At 47.6% G+C, this 22,886-nt stretch overlaps 1 protein-coding gene and 1 long non-coding RNA gene across 3 annotated transcripts in view; one reads left to right on the forward strand and one right to left on the reverse strand.

Moving 5' to 3' along the window:
• Positions 1–7,805: 7,805 nt before the first annotated feature.
• LOC141413967 (uncharacterized) lies at positions 7,806–12,203 on the reverse strand. Its single transcript, XR_012439034.1, has 3 exons — positions 11,617–12,203; positions 10,017–10,277; positions 7,806–9,243 (listed from the first exon to the last, which is right to left on the reverse strand). It is a non-coding gene; the product is annotated as an uncharacterized lncRNA (long non-coding RNA).
• A 61-nt stretch (positions 12,204–12,264) lies between these two features.
• Plekha6 (pleckstrin homology domain containing A6) overlaps positions 12,265–22,886 on the forward strand; it is a 133,124-nt gene continuing 122,502 nt past the window's right edge. Inside the window, exons 1-3 of one of the 2 annotated variants that reach the window (XM_074048561.1) lie at positions 12,265–12,401; positions 18,076–18,152; positions 21,333–21,390. In XM_074048561.1, coding sequence (XP_073904662.1) covers positions 12,319–12,401; positions 18,076–18,152; positions 21,333–21,390 — 218 coding nt within the window. In that variant the 5' untranslated portion in view covers positions 12,265–12,318. Of the gene's footprint in view, positions 12,402–18,075; positions 18,153–18,988; positions 19,093–21,332; positions 21,391–22,886 lie in introns of those variants that run through there. The other variant, XM_074048563.1, reaches the window with a different exon arrangement.

Raw genomic sequence — 22,886 nt, forward strand, 5'->3', positions numbered from 1 at the left:
TTCTTTCATGGTACTGGACATTGAACTCAGGGCCTCATACTCTGCCACTTAAGCCACACTTCCATCTGTCCTGCTTTCTTTTTTTTTTGTTATTGTTATGTTTCATGACTCCATTCAATCTTCACTATTGGCTTGTTACCTATACCTAGTTATTTTGACTTACTACATAACCATATACCACTATGTAATATGATGCCACTTCTTAGTTTCATATATGTGTACATACAAAAGTTATAAAATTCACACATACATACAATACATTGCTATTTTTTTGTTTTCAAAAGTTACTTATTTTTTTAAAGAGATTAAAAATGGGAAAAATCTTTATTTACTATTTCCAGTGCTTTGTACATACTGAAATTTCTATTACATATAGTTTTCCTTGTGCCTGAAGACTTTTTTGGTGCTGGGGCCTCACTCATACTACACAGGTGTTCTACTGAGCTACATTCCCAGTCCTGAAGAACTTTTAGCAATCTTATTGCACAAGTTCACTATTGTTGATTTCTGTCTGATTGTTTGTCTGGAAAAGTCTTTACTTGAGTGATATTTTCACTTGGTATAGAATTCTATATTGATCGGGATTTTTTCTTTCAGTATTTTAAAGATGTCATTCCCTTGCCTCATTTAGTTTTTAAATTCTCTGAGTCCCTAATTTTGTGATAGGTCCTGTGGAGTGAAAATGCCAGATGTAGCACCTGTCTCATGTTAACTGTTTGAGGGGAAGGGTTCATGGAGGAGATGAAGGTGAAGGAATATGGTTGATGGGCGTCATATACATACATGACATAGAATGCTGAAAACTTACAATTGCTTTAGGTGGGGCAGGGAAGGGGTTGAGGGGGCGGAGATGGTGCGGGCGATCTAATCAATATACAATGTAAGTCTGTTGGGAATTGGCATAATGAATCCCCCCATACAACGAATATATCCTAATAAAAATGAAAAAAAAATTCACTGTTTGAGGAACACCTTGCCTTTTTCCAATGACAAATTCCAATTATTGGGATTGCATGGATATGTAATGTTTCCTATCATTTGTTTCCTTGTGGAGCTACCCACCGGCCTGCCATTACTTCTTCGCAATTTTAGTTTTGTAGTCTTTACCAGAGCCCCCATTTTCCATTGCCTGCTCCATGTAAGAGTCAAACTGAGAGATCATCCTCTCTGGTCTCCCTTCCATGCTCTCTCTAGTGCTGTGAAGAGAACCTAGGCATTGATCCAGACAAACCTGGGCTTGAATTCCAGCTTTTCACAGCTACCAGCTGTGTTCTGAGTAGATTACTTCAGTCTTAGAGGGCCATCTGTAAAATTTGAATAATATCCCTCAGAATAGTTGGGAGGATTAAGTTAGACAATATATGAAAAGTTTCCAGTACCATTTTAGCACATAGTGTTGAACACTGGCTCAGTGTATATTAAGTGACATACGTCTGTATCTCCCAGTTATAGACGAGGAGTCTGAAACATGGTAACTGACCCAAGTTACATAATTGGAGAATTAGGAGTTAAACCCAGAGAGCTGAGAGTCAATCCCAGTCTGGCTCTAGAGCCCATGCCTTTGGCTATAATGCTTCACTTCTTTTAGCAGTCAATTAATTGCTTCTCCTTGGACTAGATGGAATTAGAGTTGGACTTTGAAAAATGAGTACTGTTGATCAGGTGAGCATTAGGGGTAATTGGGCAGTTAAGGGTAGGGAGGCAAAGGACATTTTAAGTAGGAAGGACAGAAGGTAGTAGAGGGTAAGACCTGTTAAGTAGAGTCTACATGATAGAATGTTTTAAGTGCCAGGCTAACAAATTTGGCCTGTTTCAGTCCACATAAGGTGACAAGCCATCAGGACAGTGGCATGGTTAGATTATTCTGGAGTAGTTCTTGAGTCATTTGATAGGTGGACTGAACTTAGGGGCAACTAGAATAAGAAGGTCAAGTGGAATGTTCTTGCACAAATAGAGGTATAAGGTCATGAGCTCGGTCAATGCAGTGCTGGGGTTGGAAAGCAGGAGGCACAGAGATGCCATTATTGGCTGGATCCAGTGGCTTATTAAAGAAAGGAAAAGTCACAAATGACTTACTGTGCTTGGTGACAAGGAGGGACATGGTGTTATTAATTGAGATAAGGAGCTCCAAAAGAAGAGTAGGTTGGTGGAGGTGGGTGACTATTTTTAGAATTTATTCCCCTTTATTGTTAGAAGGAAGCAGTGAGGTAGACCACCTAAGGGAGATTCTGTAAGACAGTCTCAAGGGAGGGGGACAAAAGGGAAGGGCTGAAAGGAAGAGAGGTGGAATTCATAGGTCAAAGGCAAATTTGGAGCCATTTCCAAGAGATGAAAATGACATGGGGGCTTGGGGAGGTCCTATGAGGAGCATGGACTGACAAAATCCCCCCACCAACCTCTCTTACTTGTCCTTTCTCCTCAAGTCCACGCTTGGCTGAGAGGCAGTCAACCCTCCAAGGGCTTATGAAGGCTAGAGCCAGGCACACATGGGACTGAAGACTAAAGGGCCCTTCTTGGACCACCTGATGACTCTAGAAGCTTGTTAATCATGGACATTGAAACTCTTTCCACCCAGTGGAAGGGGACCCTGAGCAGATCACATTTCATTTAACTGTTATGAATATTTCATTTTGATTTAAGCTTGTTTCTCAGTAGACCATAAACTGTAAAAGAGCCACACGTCAGTTACTAAGGTGGACCCAATGCCTAGCAGAGAGCTTGGCTGACTCTCACTAATTTGTTCATTCATATCATTTATGAGTACAGTGACAGACCCTGCTACATGTGCTGAATATTCATTTACTCAGTGAATATTTACTGAGCACTTACTGTGTGTCAGGTTCAGGGTCAAGAGCTGGGAACACAGATCTGAACAAGACTGGCATGTTCTCTGTTCTCAAGGACCTTATATCTTAAATGGGGGGTAGTCAAAAAAACATAATAGGGAAGCTTCAGATGGTGACATATGCCATGAAGACCATAGAAGACAGCAATGTTATAGGGAGAAATGGGGGGTGACTTTTGCTACAATGTGTGTGGGGAAGGCTCCTGAATGATAGGAGGGAGTGGGTCACAGGATGATCACAGGGGAGACAGGGTCAGGAAGAAGGCTGTGCTGAACCTGAAGTAAGCAAAGAGTGAGAACAGTGAGATGACAGTGGTCAGGCAAGTGGGCCCCATCATGTGGGGCCTACAGGAAGGAGATTGATTTATTCTAAGTGCAATTGAAGGTCTTTCACTGTGGAATTGTGGGGTACCACAATTATATTTTCTCTGAAAAGCTCCTTGGGCTTTTGTGTAAAAAAAATGCAGTGGGCTATGCCAGGTAGCACATACCTATAATCCCAGCATCTTGGAGCTGGAGATAGGGGGATTGGGATTTAAGGCCAACTAGAGCAAAAGTTAGTGAGATCCTGTCTGAAAAACAAGTTGGGTGCAGTGGCACACTTCTGTAATCCCAGCTACTCAGGAGGCAGAGGTAGAAGGATCTCAGACAGAGGCCAGTCCAAGCAAAAGTATAAGACCCTATCTGAAAAATAAACTAAAAGCAGGCAGTGATGAAGGCTGTGGCAGGATAAGCAAAGGACACCAGGCAAAGACAGAGGCCTCCTTCCTGGGCTGTGTCCAGAAGGAAAATGGACACGGGAGATGGACAGAGAAGGACTCACCAGGCTGAGGAAGCCACTGCACTGAGGCTCAGTCGAGGAATTGCAGTCATCCAGGATGGCCAATGTGGCAATGGAGTGAAATGCAGGAAGGAGAAGAGGTCAGGGCTATCACACACATCAGAGATGTCACCAAAGATGAGAACTGGGAAGCACTGGACTCAGCAACCAGGAAGTTAATGCTTATCTTTGCTAAATAGTTTTAGTTATTTTCAAGGAGTTGTGGGGACAAAAACCAGATTTTGAGTAACTTGGGCCAAGGCACAAGACACCCTAAGTGTAAAAAGCCACTCCTCTAAGAAACTGAAAGTGAAAGAAGGGAGAGAGGGTAAAATGGCAGCCAGGGCTGGGGTGCCAGTGGCTCACACCTGTAATCCTAGCTACTTGAGAGACTGAGATCCAGAGGGTCTCTGTTTGAGGCCAGCCTGGGCAAATAGTTCACAAGACCCCATCTCTAAAATAACCAAAGCAAAATGGGCTGGAGGTGTGGCTCAAGCAGTAGAGTGCCTGCTTTGCAAGCACAAAGCCCTGAGTTCAAACCCTAGCCTCACTACCAACCCACCTCCCCCTCAAAAAATGATAGCCAGGGGGAGGGTAGGATGAAGTTGGATTTTGCTGTATTTTTTTTTAAATGGTAGAAATCTTGGGCTTAGTTATAGGCTGGAGGAAGAACTAAGTGAGGGAGAGCTTGAAAACACAGGGGAGAGGAGATAATTGACGGAGATACATTTCTAAGGGGCTGGTCAGGAAAGGGCCCTTGTGGGATGGGAACACCTACTAAGCATAGCTGTGGGTCAGAGAGAAGACACAGATGGGCAAAAGAGATAAGATTGTGGGGGTGGGGAGTGAAGGTATTGTTGGTTAAGGCTGTTCCTTCTGATTGCCTTCATTTTCTCTTTGAATAACAATGAGGTCTACTGCAGAGAATGACTGTAGACACAGCAAGAGGCATATGGAAAGCTCAAGAGGACAAATTTATTGGGGCATCAATTTGTTTAATTCCTCCAATGGCTTGGCATGATATTTTTCTGGGCACAGGAGCAAAGAGTGGGCACAGTAATCCAGAGTGGAGCGTTGCAGTGTGGTACAGCTGAGGGCAAGATATTGACTAGTTTGGAGATGAAGTGATAGGTTTGCATTTGAGCTGAATGATACAGACCGTGAAACAAGACTTTGGTTGACAGATTTGCAGGGAGGCAAGAAACAGGAAGAAAGAAGCAAGGGTGTCAGGAGACCCAAACTATGATCAGTAAGTGGAATGTTGGAGCAAATCTGAGTGGTAGAAAGTGCAAGGTTATGTATGGCTTTGGGAGGGAGTAGCTTGTGGAAGCAGAGGTGAATGATCCTAGCACTGAGGATGTCAAGATGTGTGAGGGTGGGCAGAGGACAGCTCATTCACACCAGCACTGAAATTGCCCAGATCAAGAGGGAGATAGGGGAAGGAGAGAAGAAGCCGAGTTGGGAACTCAGGTCTTTGATAAGTGTAGCCAACTGACCAGCAAGGCAGTGGTAGGAGAGACAAGAGGACAAGCTGGTTGGCCGAAGGCAGCAACAGTTCTTTCTTAGCCAGGGAGTCGTAGTGCTATCTTGTTAATCTACTGAACTAAACTGAACCCAAGTGCTGTGTTAGTTCCAGGAAATGCCACAGTCAGCAACCAGCTGCCATTTTCTAGAAAAACTCTAGGACAGACATTAAAATGAGCGCAGAAAACAGCATCACCCACCTAAGCCATGGTCAAGGAGAGACTTCGAGAAGAAATATCAGCAGGGTGACTACTGGACCCTTCCTCTGGGCTCCCCACAACCGACATGTCTTACTGACCATGTCAATCCTCCCCTCCCCCTCTGGAGGGTCTCCCCCTGCCAGTTCTCTGCTCCAGGACACAGTCCTGGCAGGAAAAGCCAGCCAGCCATCTTTGGGTTGGCATCATTCCCAGGAGGAGCCAGAGCAGAGGCTTTGAGAGAGGGAGCTGAAGGAAGCACATTTCGGACGCGCAGCTTACGGTGAGCAAGGGCTCATTAAACCAAAACCATCATCTTCCTGGGCTCATTCTCAGACCCACTTAAAAATAACCCGAGCTGCCTCTCCACCCTTGCACACAGGAGTACAAGTTGCTTCCTGCTCAGACAGAACCCACCCTTAACCTCAGCGCTTCTAGAATGTAAGCACCATCCATCCCACACTGCTTCTCTTGAGTGATGTGAATAGGCACAAGGCGTGCTTCCCGGACACTGTTCTCTCTTGTTCTCTTCCGACTTCACGAGCCACTTGGTATTCACGCTCCTTTGCAGGTTCCTTCTCATTAACTTGACCTCTAAAAGTTGGAGTGCCCCAGTTCTCAGCCCTTGATCATCACCGCCTCCTTACCCACACTCATTTCCTTTGTAATGTCAACCGGCCTTGCGGCTGTCATACTGTTTAATCACTGACAAACACCAAATGCATTATCTCTGCTCCTGAGACAGACTCTAGCCTCATGTATCCAGTCCCCTCCATGGCATCTCTACTTGGATATCTTACAGGTGTTATCTTCACACGCTCAAAACTGACATTCTCCTCCCTCTCCACTCTTCTTGCAGACTTCCAGTTGCTCAGACCAAATATCTTGGTGTCGACCTGACTCTTCCAATCTGCTCAAGCCCAGTTACAGTCTATCTGCCAATCCTGTCAGTTCTACCTTCAAATGATAGCCAGGATCAGACCATTTCTCATTGCTTCTGCCCCCATCACCTTGAACCTAGCCATCCTCATGTCATGCTTGAATTATCCCTATAGCCTCTTCCCTGGAATCTGCTTCTATCCTATTCCAAACAGCAGCCAGGGGAGGAGGGAGGGTAAAGGAAAGAGATTAAGGTGATGGCACATGGTTGATGGACTTCAGATCCCTAGATGAAATAAACCCAGGAAACCTCTTGCAATTGCTTTAAGTGGGGCAGGGAAGGGGTTGAGGGGGAGAGACGAGGGGGGCAATGTAAGTTATGTACAACAGAAGCCTAATTGGAACTGTCACTGTGAATCCCCCCCCCATAACGAATATCGCCCCCCCCCCCCAAAAAAAACAGCAGCCAGAATGAACCCGTAAAAAGTCATGAAGAAAAAAAGCAAAGCATGAGCTGGTCTCCCTTCAGCCCTCTGTCCTAATGTCCTACTCCCCTCCCTTGTTCACCCTTCTCCAGCCACACTCCTAGGATGCTCCTGCTTTTGCATTTACTAGTTCCTCTGCATCAACCCTGTCTCCCCTGTGTCCCCAGGGTTTGCTCTCTCCCTTCCTTCCAACTGATGTTCAAATGTCCTTTTCCTCAGTGAGGCCTTTCACCCTATGTAAAATCCATACAGCACAAGACAGTAGTGGCAATTGCTGTCCATCTATTTCCCTTACTCTCTCCTTTTTTCTCCATAGACCTGTGTCCTCTGAGAGCATATGACTATTGAAGGTGAACTCATGACAGCAGGAACGTTCTGCTTTATTCACTTCTGAGTCTCCTGTATTTACAACAGTACCTGACCTGCAGAACAGCTCAGTAAACATCTATGGAACAAATACAATTAATTCAGCTGGCTGTAGGGAAACCCCAGAATCCATCCTTTACCCTCTGGATGCTGGCACAGACCAGTTTCTTTTTCTTTTTTTTTTTTTTAAACAAACCCTCCTCTTTCAATCCTTTAAGGAAGCACAACTTTAATTAAGCAACCAGTCTGCCTGGGCCCCTGCCAATTATGCAACTCCATCTCTAAGGCCCACAGAGATGGCCGTTGCCTTCTTTTCCTTGCTTTCCACTTCCTGTAAGAAAATCATCCGGGTGCGGGTGACCTAGCCTGCAGGTGAGCACCACTATTAAACACAGCACTCAATAAAAGCCACTGATGTGGTTATTCTTTTATAGAGCAGTGGAATGTGTTATAATCTTGTAACTATGTGACTCTCTTGGACAAATGTGTTTCAATGACAGAGCAAAGGTCTGAAAATACAGCTTCCTACTGATTAGGTTTTCAGGATGAGTTTGGTCCTGACTCCTCTGTGGAATTGCCACTAATTCTGGAGGCTTCCCCTGAGCTCTCCAGTGTCCTCCAAGTGCACAATGTGGGCTTTGAACTAGGTGATCTCTCAGACTCCTTCTAGATCTAAAATTGTGGTCTTCTTGAAAGAGAAGGGATCCCATTTGTGAGTCATTGGAAATACATCTGCTTTCCCAGTATACAAAAGAAACAGGTGTGGTTTATTTTGTGACCTTTGTCATGGTCAGGGCTTTTTCAGTTGTTAGGGGCAGAAACTCAACTCAGACTGGCTAAAACAAAGATGTTTATTGGCAGCAGTAAGCAGGAATGCCAGGGAAGAACCTCTTCTGGTAGGCTGGGTCCAGGGCCTATGGCACAGCAGGCAGACCCAGTCTCTCTTCATCTTCTGACCCCATTTCTCTTGTGCTGGTTTCACTTTCAGGCTGGCTCTCCCCACTTGAAAGTCCCGGCAGCACCAACACAACACCTGCCAGCTTCAAATCCAAGAGAGAAAAGACTTCTTCTCACTGGTCTGGTCTGACTCATGTGTCCTTTCCTGACCCAATCTCTATGGCCAGGGGAATGAGAGGGTGATCTCCACGTTTATGCTTAGCCCCCTCCCACAGAGCTGGGATGGATGAACAGATCCTCTTAACTCATAGGAGGAGCATGGCAGAAAAGTAGGTGTCAAAAGGAAACTCAAGGGGCTTTTAGCAGAAGGGAGAATGGATGTTGGATAAGAAAAATTATAGACATTTATTCCAGTCCTCATTATGATTTTCTTAGAAGTACTATATTAATCCCCCATGGCTACTGTAACAAATTAGCACAGGCTAGGTGATTTAAAACAACAGAAAAGACACTCTCATAGTTCTGCAGGCCAGAAATCTGAAGTCCAGGTGGTGTCAGGGCTGCGCTCTCTCTGCTAGCTCCCCTTGCTGTGCGTTTTCGAGGAGTATACATAGTTTGCCTCTTCCACCTTTTGGTGGTTACCAGGATTCCTTGGCTTGTGGTCACACCATTCCAATCTCTGCTTCCATAGTCACATTACTTTCTCCTCTTCTATCTGTTCATTCTCACCTTGTTTCTTTTTCAGAACACTTGTCATTCAATTTAGGGTCCATCCCAATAATCTGGGATGACCTCCTTATCTTGAGATCCTTTATTTGAGTTGGGGGTGTAGTTCAGTGGTAGAACACTTGACTAAGCATGTGCAAGGTCCTGAATTTGTTCCCCAGCATAGAAAAAAAAGTCCTTTTCTTAATTATATTTGTAAAGATCTTCCAACAAGATCTTCTTGTTGGGTAACACTCACAGGCTCCAGGGGTTTACATGGACAGCATAATGATATTTAGGTGAGAATCTTTGACTTCAAAATGTGTAAGAGTTAGGTGTTAGTGGTTCACGCCTGTAATCCTAACTAGTCAGCAGTAGAGATCAGGAGGATCACAGTTTGAAGCCAGCTCCAGGCAAATAGTCCTCAAGACCCCAATAAAAAAAAAAAATTACAAAAAGGGGCTGGTGGAGTGGCTCAAGAAGTAAGAGCCACCAAGCATGAGGTCCTGAGTTCAAGGCCTAGTGCTGCCAAAAAAAAAAAAGAAAATGTATAAGACTCAGAATAACTTCGAAATATTACTAGTACATTTTACACACGATTTGTTGCTTTTTTTAAAGAGTGGTACTGGGATATAAACTCAGGCCCCTATGCTTGCTAGGCATGCACTCAAACACTTGAGCCACACCTCCAGCCTGATTTGTTGTCTTTTAAAGAGGTAAAACAAAATTTGCTGGGGAGGGGCTATGAGGGGGGGAGTTAGGACAGGACATACAATTACATTTCTGACTCCACCGCCAAAATATGTGAGGTTTTCATTTTTAACATATCAACCCTCCTCCCTCTTCAAGGTAGCTGTTGAACCAAGAGCTATTTCTACTCATTTCCTGCATATCTGTAGTTCTTTGGCTAAAATGTTTTTACTAGCTAGATTGATATTGTGATTGGTAGATAAGGAAAGTTACTAGTGAGAATATGGCACAGTTAGAAAAAAGATTTTCAAATCTGATTTCTTATTTCAAATGAGAAAAAAAAAAGCATTCAAAATGTCAACTACTGGCCTTTTATTGTCTAAGTGAATGTTCCTAGGAATTCCAGGCTAGATTAAAGATTAATCAAGACAACAGTCTTGTGAAGAGAGCAACAGGAACCCTCTCCTCAGAGAAGACAGTGGGTTTCTACACATTTTCAAATTTATCTCATTTTGTCCTCTATTCCCACCCACATGCAGCCCAAGCAGCTGCTCTTACTGGTTGCTCAGGTTGGACGACTGGGAGTGCACTGGTTGCTGGTATTTTACCTTGAGGCATCTCGGCAACAATCCTGGCAGCTTAGATCTGTGGATATCACAGAGCCGGGCAGATGGCTATGCCTTATCAACAGGATGAGTCTTACAGGTGTTTCACAACGCTGAGGACTGGAGCCTGGTCTGCTCCCTTGGCCCTCCAACCTTCCCCTCATCCTTCAGGAGCTAAGGGGCACCTGCACCCTCATCTGTGTTTCTCGGATGTGGCTCAATTTGCTGCTAAATTTAGCTTTCTCTACTGGAAATTTGTAGGATCTACGAAGGGAGAAAAGAATTGGGTGTCATGGGTTTCTGCTTCTCTTCTGCATCTGGAGAATGGACTCAACTTGGACTTGGCAGCCAGGCATCAACTTGCATATACTGGCAGAGTTCATTTCCAGTGTTGGAGGCAAATGATGTAATGGAAAGAGCTCTGGCCTGAGACGCCAGTGCACAGATCCTTCTCAGCCACCACCTTGCCCAGTGACCTCGCCCAGTCCCTCCCCATCTCTGTGCCTCAGTCTCCCATATGTAAAACAACAGGATTGGACTAGGTGGCTTCAGAAGCATCTTCTAGGTTCACCATTGATCAGACCTATATACATTACATTAAGCATTTGGAATGCTGGGAAGACTCCCTGGCTGTTTCTTTTTCCAGAAAGATCCACCCCCAACACACACACACACACACACACACACACACACACACACACACACACCCCTCGCTGTTGCTCAGCATACCCCTGAATAAGACCCAAAAGTACAAGGTGATGGTTGGAGTTAAGAGTGGCTCCCAGTCTCCCAGTTATGACTGTATCAGGAAGCTAGCAAACGTTAATTGGTTGGTTACCCCAGGCAAGTGCTGGGTTATAAAAATTAATAAGATGGAGCCCCTGCCTGGAGAAGCACACAGCCTAGTGAAGGAGACAGGTAAGTAAATCCATCATTGCATTCCAGCATGATGAAGACTACTCTAGGGTCATTCATGAGACACCAGTACACACAGAAGATGGTCATAAGGATGTTCAGTCAACAGATGATTGCCAGCTGACGTGAGATGCACTGCTTCCTTTAAAGACAGGTAATTCTCCCGTTCTCTAATTAATTATCCCCTGAGGTCTGGCACATGGATTTGAATATGGGCATCTAATTGGAGCCCTAGGAGCAGGTAATGAGTAAGCTGGATAAGCTAGGTGGACCCCAGCTTTGCTATTGACCCTGAGAAGCAGAACTGTGGGCTCAGCAGTGCCAATATACCAATATGGAATATATACCAATATGGAATGTTCTCAGTGTGCATTCTGTACACAGAACGGAACACGTCCCCTCCTCCCCGACCCTCTCTCCTTTCCTTTTTCCTTTTCCATTTCTGGTGCGAGTTAGGAGGAATGGTATGGAGGAATTTAACCGCTCCTGGTGTCTGAGTACTTCTAAGTATCTCCCCGTGATTCTTCAGGGCAGGCTTCTTGGAGGAGGTGCTCAAAAAAGACAGGTGAAGGACTAGTTGCACTAGTTAGATTGGCAACTTAGATAGAAAACACCCCTAGGGTCCCCCTCACCTCCACCCCCCAACTCCTGGCTGCTCCGGGCCAAGCCACCCTTTTCTACATTTGACCTTTGTTCTTGTAGTCCATGAGAAGATCCAGGTAGATGACTTCCCCCTTTCCGTTGTGTGGCTGGACACGTCCCCCGGGTCCGTGACTCAAAGCTGTGTGCGCCTGGTTCCCTGGCCGCGCCTGGGCTGCGGGCTGTGCGTTACCTTGGGCGGCGCGGCGAGACCCCGCCTCCGGGCCGGCCGGTGGCTCGGGTGTGCGATCGCAGCCGCGCGCCCCGCGGGAGGCGACAGCCTTGCTCCAGCACGGCGACCTGCTTCCTCCGGGAGGCAGCGTCCCCGCTCCGCCAGGCCGGCGGGCAGCTGGGCGAGGGGGCCACGGAGAGCTGGCGCTGCCCGTTAACGGTGCGGGCAGGAGGAGCCTCGTAATTACTCAGCGCGCTAATTGCCCGTCATTAAACTTCAGGAGACCGTCCGAAGAGGAGAGGCGGAGGCAGGTGGTGTCTGGGGCTGGGGCTCCCGGCCCGGCCAGGGTTAAGTGCTCGCCGGTTCCCTGCCGCCCGGCTTGCCGCCAGCTCGCCTTCCGCGAGAGGCCAAAGTCACTGCCAGGGACCCGGGAGATACACCGCGCCAGCCAGGGAGGACCACACCGGAGCCCTCCCCCATCGCCGCCTGCAGGAGGCGGCAGCAAGTGGGGGGCGCCAGCCTGGCGCCGGGGGGCGGGTGGGGGTGGGCAGAGAGGACAGGGGCTGCGAGGACGCCGAGATGGCCGATGAGATTGACTGGCTGGACCTGCCCGGCCGGTGGACCTATGGAGTGGACCGCGGTGGGAGAATCTTCTTCATCAAGTACGTAAGATCTTTCTCCTTTTTTTTTTTTCCCCCATTAAAGTTGTACAACTTGAAAGGTGGCAGAGTCCGGGGGCAGACTGGAGCAGTGGAGGGAAGGGGTGGCTGGAACAGTGAACATGACTAATAAGTTTATCAGATGCCTGTTTGAATGTGTCTCCCGCCTTTTCCTCAATGGGTCAAAGTCCAGCAAGGTTCGGCATTCCCTGGCCTGGAAAGGCTGGGCAGGGCAGGGGAGTTGAGGCCTTACCCCTCTGTGTGCCCCCTGGTCAGCCCCGTGCACAGCCTGGAGTTTTTTCAGCTCCTTGTGCTGTAAGGACCAGAGAGATGGATCTCTTTTTCCCCACACTTCCTACCAGAAGCCTTGGGCTAAGTGATAACCTACCAGGAGTCCTTGTCTCTACCTCCCAGTTCCTGGTATTTCCTCACCCCAGGACTCAGTGACCCCAGGACAGTTGCTATTGTGCCCTCCTGCTGCTTTTCTGGGGCTGTGATCAAGAGGCAGAGGCTAGAAGCCCAATGTGTGTGCAGCATTTTTTAGCCACTATATTACTGAGAGCCTTTACTGCTCAGTAATATATTAGCACTGTTATATTAATTTCATAAACCAAAATGGCGGTGGCACAATCTCATTATAACAGAGAGGCCCGCATGGCTCTTTTGGCCCACTCTCATAGTCAGTCATCCTTTGCCAGGAAAGAAATCTCCCAATGATACAAGTCTAGAAGCACAGCGTTCAGGACTGTGACACACTTGACAAGTTTCCCTTCCTCAAGGTAGCCACTCAGAGGACATTAGTACTGAGGGCCTAGAAATTGCCCCTACCTCATTTCAACGAAGAACTGAGGTCCAGAGGGGTAAAAAGCACTTATTTAAAATAACACCACTTACCAATCAGAGTGAAGACTGGCATCTTCTACTCTAGTGCTCATCTTTCCCAGTTACCAGGCTGCTGTTGCAGGAACTGGGACAGACAATGGTTTCTTTTTGGTATTTCTCAGTTTCTACACTTGTAATTATCACCACCATTATCATAATTGATGCTATAATTAGATTATCTTAGAAATTAGCGCCACTAAAATTCTTGACCTGGGGTCAGGTTCCTAAATAAAGGAACTTCTCCAGGATTAAAACTGGAGTCCACATAGCCTGAGATGTTGGAGTCCACAAGAATCATCCACGCCAGGCACAGTGGCAATGCCTGTAGTCCCAGCTACTCAGGAGGGTGAGTTTGGAGGTTCACTTGAGCCCAGACTTTAAGAGCAGCCTGGGTGACATGAGAAGTCCTAAGAAAGAAAGAGAGAGAGAGAGAGAGAAGAAAAAGACAAGAGAGAGAAAAGAAAGAAGAGAAGGAAAAAGATGAGAAAGAAAAAGGAAAGAAAGAAGAGAAAGAGAAAAGAAAGAAAGAGAATGGCAGAAGAGAAAGGAAAGAAAGGAAGGAAGAAAGGGGATGGGGAGGAAGGAAGGAGAGAGAAAAAAGAAAGGAAGAAAGAAAGAAGAGAAAGAAAGAAAAAGGAAAGAAAGAAGAGAATGATGGAAAGGAAGGAAGAAAGGGGATGGGAGGAAGGAAGGAGAGAAAGAGAGAAAAAGAAAGGAAGGAAGAAAGAGAGGAGGAAGGAAGGAAGGGAGGGAGGGTGGCTCCTCTCCAGGGAACTTCCTAACAGGCTGATTCTCGAAGTGTTCCTTTCCAGAGTCCTGTTCAGAACTGGGGCAGGGCCTGAGTCTGAGCTTCCACCAGCTCCTCACGTGTTTCCATGAAGCGGTTGACTCTTTCTTCCCTGTCTCCCTCGTGCCTTCCGGCTGCCAGCTTTTTATCTTTTATCCACAAACATATTGAACATTCCCTCTTCACTGCAGCACTAGACCCTGGAGATAAATATAACAATAAGCTATAGGTTTTTCCTTTAAGGTAGTAGGGAGAAAACATAAATAGATTCTTACGAAATGATATGATACATCCTTGAGGCATTTACTTGAATGACGCTACAGGACAGGAGGAAGAAAGAACGAAGGCCCTGCAGGGAGTTCAGGGAGCCTTCGTGGAGGAAGCATTGGGCTGAGGCTGGAGGTGGGGCGGGAGTCAAGGGCCTTAGTAGCAGAGGCCTTGGAAGGAAGGCCCTGGTGGATGCAGGGCGTGGGGTACTGACAACCCTCTGACAGGCATGGTATAGATGGATGAAGGCTGCTGGGGAGGCAGAAGGGTGGCTTGAGAGAGGCCTTCCTTGCATGTTAGGCTAAGGGATTTGGATTTAGTCCTACAGGAGATGGGAAGGCCAAGGAGACTTTACTCAGTGCCTGGCTTGACATAGATGATCTGTGTTCAGAATAGAAGAGTTCCTCTGGCAGCTGCAGGGATGATGATTTGAGGGCCAGGCAGGGGGCAGAAGAGAACCTTGAGGTATGGAAAGTGGTTAGGAAGCCATTGTGAAAGTTGAAAGTCTGGAGACAGCTGATGGGGCCTGAATTAAAGCTGAGGTGAATTAAACTGAGGTGAAGGAACAGGAGAAGAGGGAAGTCTTTAGATATAGGATTAAGAGTGTCTATCTACTGCCTAAATGTTGGAAAGGCAAAAAGATAAATCTCAGATGTCTATCTTGAGTTTGACAGAGCCCAGGACTATGGGAAGAAGAGCTTGATTTAGGGTGAAATACTGGGTTTGGGGTGAAATATTTAGTGGGGAAATACTGAGTTTGGGGTCCCCATGGGACATTCAGGGGAGATAGCTAAGAGATAGGTAGATGGACAGGCTAGGGGCTGGAAATAGAGTCTGAGGAGTCACTATGCAGACTGCCCACAGTGTTTGAGTGAGGGGACAGAAAGATAGCTGGAGAGGAAAGGATAGAGGAAGAGAGGCCAGTGTGGGAATGAGACCAAGGGATCACATAGGTCAATGCCAGGACTCCGGTGGAGACCACTCAGAAGGCAAGAAAGAGGGAGGGTAAGAATGAAGAGGGAATGGTCAGCAGTGGGTGTGCAGCAGAAAAGCCAGCTGGGTCAAAGACTGAAGCGTCTGCTGGATTTAGGACTATTGGGGTGAGTGTCTTCCCAATAGTTTCCAGGAAGAGCTGGGAACAGAAATGAGATTGTGCTAGATTAGTGACTGGGGTGGGAGGGGAGGGCCAAGAAGTAAGAAAAGCTGAGAGGGCCTAGTTCAGAAGGGATATTGAATGGGGAACAAAATGAGTGTGAAACAGGAAGTTGAGGAGCAGTTGGTGTTGAGAGGGAGGCAGGCTGCTGGGGCTGTGGAAGACACCAACAGGAGTGGAGGGAAAGTGATGTGCCCACGAGGGAAAAGGAGTTATGATGAAAGTCTGGGGTGCTCAGTAGAGTGAGGTTCTATGAAGGATGGGGCAGGATGGGAACAAGAGCGCAGGTGGAGCAATTAGCCATTTGTAGAAGGCCACTTCTCCAGTGTAGAGACCAGGATCAAAGAATGGGTGAGAACACAGGTAAGTTTAGGGGTAGAGTGGTTGGGGTTAGTGATGAATATTTTTGATTTAATTAAGGGATAAGATCATTCCTGGAGGGTGGGGTTGGGGTGAAGGTGGGTAGAAGAGGAAGGCCTGGGGTCAAGGCTGGTGGGAAGGCCCTAGAACGTCAGCAAATGGCAACTGATCAGGGACCCTGAAGCAGAGTCTAGGTGGCTCTCAGGGCCCAGCTAAGCTTGGAGACTGAATCAGCCTTCTCAGGTCCAGTTTTTCCCAGTGCTGGCGTGGTGACAGCCTGAGGCTGCATTGTTCAGTGATGGGAAACGGTGTAATGGGGTTGTCCACGACATCCAGGCAAGGGACAGCTATGGGAAGTCTGAGGGACTAATAATGTGTAAGGAGGGGAGGGTCGGGGGCCAGAAAGTCAGTCTCAGCCTCAGGGGCTGAGGAGATGGACTCACTGAATTTCCCTAAACCCTTCCTTTTCCTTGGCTTCGTCTTCCACTGTCAACCGGGACCAAAGTCCAGGCTAGAGGTCCCGTGTGGTAGAGGCCTTCCCTTACAACTCCAGTGACTCAGGGTCACTGGAACCTTGACTTTGTTAATTCTCTGCTCATCAGAGAGTTGGGTCAGCTGGGAAATCTCTTCCTACAGCAGGTGTCCAAGTTCAGAGAAAAGCTAATGGAGTCAAGAGAAAAAAAAGGGCACATGTCCACACAGTGTACACAAATGTTCATAGCAGCTTTATTTATAATGTCCCCAAACTGAAAACAACCCATATGTCCATCCACAGGTAAGTGGAGGAACACACTGGTATATCCTGTAGTGCAGTACCACTAACTACAACTGACGAACTACTAACACATGCTATGGTGTAGAAGAAAGAATGTGAAGGAAGGCGGGGAGGAAGGAACGAAGGCCAGACAGAGTCTAACTTGTATGATTCCATTTGTATAAAACTCTAGAAAATGTGACCTTATCTATAGCAACAGAAAGCAGGTCAGTGTGGCTGGGGAGGGGGAGGGTGTCTTAACAGGGAGAAATTACAAAGGGGCACAAAGAAAGTTTTGGGGTTCATTATCTTGGTTTTGGTGGATTAATTTTTATAGGTGTATTCCTATGTCGAAACTTATTAAATTGTACCCTTTATGTGGAACTTATTCTACACCTTACTTCAATAAAAATTTAGGGAAGTCTTTCTTAGTAGAGTTTATTATATGTCAATTATACTTTGAAGACACTGAGTGAAGTCTGTCCTGGGCTCCAAGCCCTGCCCTAAAGCCTGGATGGTGCAGTTGATCAGGGCGTCCTCTCCTTCAGACACCTGAACTGACCAGGACCACCAAGTGCCTCATGCTGGGTTCCATTTGGCTCTGGAAGAATCTGTCACTTGGATTGTAGGGGTCAGAGTCTTCAGGTACAGAGCCCAGAGGGGAGGGTTTACACCACTGGGAAGCCCACCTCACTGAGTGTGAGATGCTAGAAAGAGCTTGGAATTTGTGGGAGACAGGTCTACATCTGAATCCTGGCTTTATCACTTACTCATGTGACCTTGGGCAAATCACTTAACCTTCCCTCTGAAGCTCAGATTCATAACCTGTCAAATTCCTAATGGGAGGAAATGCTGTGAGTGAAAACTTACAGCATTGTAGCATTCCTATAATCCCAGCTACTGAGGAGGCAGAGGTAGGAGGTTCATGATTTGAAGCCAGCCTGGGCAGAGTTAGCCCCAGACCCTATCTGAAAAACAAACTAAAAGCAAAAGGGTTGGGGGCATGGCTCAAGTAGTGGAGCTCCAAGGCCCTGAGTTCAATCTCTCGGACCACAAACAAACAGCATTGCTGACACCCAGGACTATTCACACAGCTGCTCTTCAAATCCATCTAAGAAGTTCCCAGATGAAGACCCTCTCTGCTCCTCCCACCTGCTTCTGCAGTCACACCTTCTCCATCCCCTTTCCAACTCCCTCACAGGTAGTGCTCCCTCCTCCGTAGTGACTGCCCCTGTCTTTTCATGCATCTCTTTCCCAAGTGGGTTATAAATTTCTTGAGACCAGGGATCAGACACTGTCCACCCGTGAATCCTCTGTTTGCTCTGAAGATGCTATGTGAATGAATGACTGGCAGTGTGGCGTGCCCCTCACAGGCACCTGGATCAGACAGTTGCTTCACTGTGAATTTGGAGATGGGAGTCCTGCTCAGGGAAGGGGTTGTGAACCTGACCTTTTCTTATTTGTCCTTCCACAGTGATGAGGAGAAGTCAACCAGCTGGGTGCACCCTGGTACCAACTCCCCGATCCAGAGCGGACACTGTTCCAGCCCAGGTAGGGAGTTGCCTACTGCTATGTTTGCAGTTGAGGAGGAAGCAGTAGCTTGAGAAGGCAGCAGAAACTTGTGGCCCCTGCTGTTTTGATTTCCTTTTCTCTATGGGCAGACTCAGCTTAGTCTTGAACAGCCATCTAGGGAATATTTCAGGACATCTCTGGGTCTCTCCAAGCTTCCACCTCCACCATTAGTGTCTTGGATAGTCCTTGGAGGACAAAAATCTTACTTCTCTCTCATCCCTCTGCCCACTCAGAAAGTCTCCTTGAGGCTTCTGACCGGGGCAGAGCCCAGCCTTCAGTGCGTGTGCCAGGTTGCACGTGATACCAAGTACAGCTGCCTTAGCCACTCCAGAGCAATGAGAATGTTAGCACCTACCGAGCACTGAATTTTAGTTTTAGTCGTTTTAAATGCAAATAGCTCTGATGGCTGGTTGAAACTCCTTTAGCTGGGGAGAAAAAGGGAAAAACGAGGCTAAAGCTAACATAGATTGCTCAGGGGACCTCCCAGGCTAGTCAGAAAGGTTGGACATGGACAGACCAACAAACCCAAGAAACAGCCAGAGAAATGTTTTCTGTCTGAATTGCCGGGGTGAAGACACCTGGAATCAGAAGACCTGGGGTACTGCAAGTGAACAAAAGGCTGGTCCCCTTTTGATGCCACTGGTGGCCAATAGGATAAAGGATATGAACGGCATGATGGGAAAATCTCCTGCCCCAGAAACCTTTACCTGACTAGACACCAGGCATCTGGTCCCAGCAGCCATGGTCACTTGACTTGCTCACAGCCTATTTCTTTTAGATTCTGGGCTGGAATTGACTTCTAGAAGCTGGAATTGACTTCTAGAAGCTGGAAGAGACTTCATGGACCATGGAGTCCAACACCTCCATTTTAAGGAAGGAAAACTGAAGAGCTGAAAGTACCTGGCCCAAGGCCACTTGGGTAACAAGCAAATTCTGAATACAAATTTTTGAATACACAAATTCTGGAGGCACAGAGACCCAGCTCCAGTCATGGCAGTCCTTGCCATCAGTGTCCTCTTGGGTAGGAGTTTGACTCTTCCAGCACTTAGCTTCTACAACTGCATAATGGGAGAGGGCTGTAAAACCTCACATTGTGGAGCAAGGATCACACAAGAGAGACTGCACTAACACTGATACTGCAGTTCCAACTGGAGGCGAGGCCTCCTGCTTTTAAGGACATGGCAGTTTTCTCCTGGTGACTGGTGCTGTTGATGTCTCCAGGGTCCCAGCTGTCTACAGCCAAGTCTACCTTCATCATTTCTCCGGGTAGGGCTTGGAAGATGCGTAGGAGTCTGGGAGCCAATTCTTTCCTTTTTGGCTGTGGCCAAATGGTTGTCTAAGCTGGGAAGGGGTTAAGATACCCCTGAAGCCCGTTGAGAGGGCAGCTGCCTCACCGGGCACTCCGCCTGGACAGGAATATAAGCGCTCTTGGTGTTGCCCAGGCAGAGAGGGCAGTGTGGAGGGAAGTTGCTAGAAAAAGGCAGGGGACATAATCCACGCTGGCCTCTCTCCCAGGAGCATCACAGTGGCAGAATTATTTATGATTCTGACCCAGTGGGGATCCCTCTACTTGGGGAGGCTGCCAACCCACACCCCTCTGAATGGGACAGAGGGGAACAAGTAGCATTTATGGAGCCACACAGAGGAGAGAGTGTGGGCTGTGGAAGCAGCAAACCAGCATTCACACCCTGGCCCAGACATTTCCTGTGTGACCTTAAGCAAGTTGGTGAACCTGCCTGAGCCTCAGTTTCCTTGTCTGTAAACATGTTTGGGCTGCTACCCATTGTACAATATCAGATGTGCCAGCAGAGGGAACATGCATGTCTTTGAGGAAGGGAGCACTTCATAGGATGGTAGCTGATGTTTGCATTTCTCTGGACCAAGACCTGGGCAGGAGCTGGGCTCATGAGCTGCCCTGCTTTGCTGAAGTAGCAGGAGCAGTGCCATCAGCAGCAACCACGAAATATGACTCTTGATGAATATAAGTGAATAAAAGGGATGAATGAAACCTGGGCCAGCCACGAGAAAACCCAGTCTCTGCTCTCTGCTGAGAGTGCAAGATGGTGGTCAGTGAGATTTTGGAAGATGTACAGACCAACAAAGGACAGCTATGACTTATAAAACCTCCTGCCTACAGCAGTGGTAGTCAAGAGAATCTTCACCTGCTGTCCCATATGTCATCCAGGGGGCTCTCGCACCCCCAGAAAGAATGATCTCACCCTGGCCATCCCCACCTCTGACAATGAGTCCTTTCCGGGCCCTCAAAAGCCTCCTCCTGGGCTGGGATGTAGCTTGGTGGTACAGTGCTTGCTTAGCATGCATGAGGCCCTGGGTTCAATCCCAGCACCAAAAAAGAAAAGACAGAAAAAAGAAAAAAGCCTCCTCTTCACCATGAGATGGAGGAACCCAATGTTCAGGGAGGCTGGGATGAGGCCAGGGTGACCATTTTGAGAGACAAGGCAAGATGAGTGCTAACTCCTAACAGGGGGCTCTCTGGACTTGGAGGTGCTACACCCACAGCACCTCATGGCCAAGGTCAACTTCCTTTGTGTCAGCCCCTGTCCGCTTTGTTTTTCTCCTGTCTGAGCATTTCTGTGGAGAACTTTTTACAGAGATTCTATTGAAAAACAAAAAACAAGTCTCTCTGTTTTCTGGGACCAATCTCCCAGGTCCTCTGTGTCTTGTCCAGAAGCAGCAGAGGTCAAAACACCAGCCTGGAATTCAGAGACTTCCTTTGGTGCTAACAGTCTGAGTCCCCAGTGAGTGACCTGCTTGTGGCTCTAGCCTCCATTTCTGTGACAGGAAGAGGCTGACCGGTTGATCCTGAGGATCCTTCTGGACAACCATCTCTGTGTCTCAGGCTTGGTCTAACACAAATGCTCAGGAACGGTTTGTTGAATGAATGAGGAATCCCATCAGGCAATGGTTCATTTCGTCACTTTGCTCATTATCAGAGGACATCCCATTCAATACCATCTCTTGCATTATTTTCTGAATACTTAGGTGCTAGAAATAACTGGTTTTAAAAAAGGATTCACACACTGTGGCTTATTGATGCGTTTTCCTGACTCTGGGCCCCCATCCCTTCTGAGTGCGGGTCGGGAGTGTGCGGTTGAGCCAGAATAGAAGTCCATTCTCGGTCTTCTTGTGATTTTGCAGGTTTGCCCAAGGGCTGGGAAATGGATTCTACCCAGGAAGGAGCTGTGTTCTTCATTAAGTGAGTAAGATGGCCTCCTTTCTGATCTTGCTGTTGGTCCTGCTTTCATCCTTGTTCCTGATGGTTAAAGGGTCTCGTTTGTCACCAAACGCATCATCATTGGCCTAGAGGCGCCGAGGCTTGGGAGTGCTGTAGATAGAGACGGAAGGGAGGGTGTGAGTCTGGCCTGGGTGGTGGCTGGTGTCAATCTCAGAAAGCATTCTGGGGTGAGGTGGGTTGGGCGATGGAGCGCTTGGCTGGGGTGGAGGAGAGATTGCTGTAGACATACTGAGCAAGGGTTGAGAAGAAGGAACTGGAGTGGCGGGGTGTGACGGGTGGGGTGTGGAGCTGTGGGCAGGGCAGGCGTGGGTGTTCATGGGAGGAAAGAGGCTGGCAGTGGCAAAGCCAGGTCTGACCACTCTTCCTCTTCCAGATGGAGACACCTGAGATTCTGGGGTTGGAGATGTGTGTTGGGAGGGGTGCTTGTTTCCCTCTAAGGGGTCACTCAGGCCCCTCTATGAGCCTGTGAGTCCTGACTCTTTGCTATTGAAGGTGTGCCTTGAGAAGTCACTCTTAATGGGATCAGGGACACAGGACACAGCCCTTTGGGCTGGGGGCAGGGTCCATAGCCACCCACTGGACTCATTTCCCTCTGCCTGGCCTCTCTCTACCTCCCTGCCAGGTTGGGTCCTGGCTTCCTTCCCAGGGGTGAGGCTTGACATGCCCAGGCCTGTGGGTTCCCTGCCTGGTCTGGCTCCTGATTCTGCAGGAGTGGCAGAGCACTGCTGCCCAGTGGCTGGGGCACTGGCACTGCCATAAGGAACTTCAGCTTCCCAGGGAGGCAGGACGCTTGTCTCATGCCTCTCTTCTTCATCTTCACTCCTTAGTACCAGGCGAGGTACCAACGGGCACACATCAGTTTGGCTATTCTTAAGGCACAAATGAAAACCTTTTTACAAGGATCTGTTTGGGCCATTGTTTTGCTGTCACGTGGCTCCTACAACCTGAGCCTTCCCTAAAATTGAGCCCAACTCCTTCCTACTTCAATGAAGAACTGGTTCTTCTTTGCTCATTCTTATAGGCATCACCTTAATATCCTAGAGGTACATTTGGTTCTTGACATTGGTCACTAAGCACTTTCACAGTGTTGCTTTCTCTTACCCATCCTTAAAAACTTACCAGAGATGGCCTGGTTCTGCACACCTCCATGACCTCCTCTCCCACAACTGACCAGCTATGCTGACTTTTTTTCTTTCCTTCCTGCCATCATGTCAAACCCATTCCTACCTAAGGACCTCTGCACATGCGGTTCCTTCTCTCTGTGGTTACTTCCTCCTGTTTCCTCACATCTGGTCCTCCTTGTCAGATGGCTCCAGTGTCCTCTTGTCAGGGAGGCCTTTCCTGATCCTCCATCTGAATATCCCTACCTCTCCTTGGTCACTCTTGCTTATTTGTTTGGTTTTTTTTTTTTGAGGGGGGAGTTCACCATACTGGCCACTACCTGAAACATTAAACCA

This window comes from Castor canadensis, chromosome 11 (genome assembly GCF_047511655.1).
Source record: "Castor canadensis chromosome 11, mCasCan1.hap1v2, whole genome shotgun sequence".
Classification (NCBI taxonomy): Eukaryota; Metazoa; Chordata; class Mammalia; order Rodentia; family Castoridae; genus Castor; species Castor canadensis.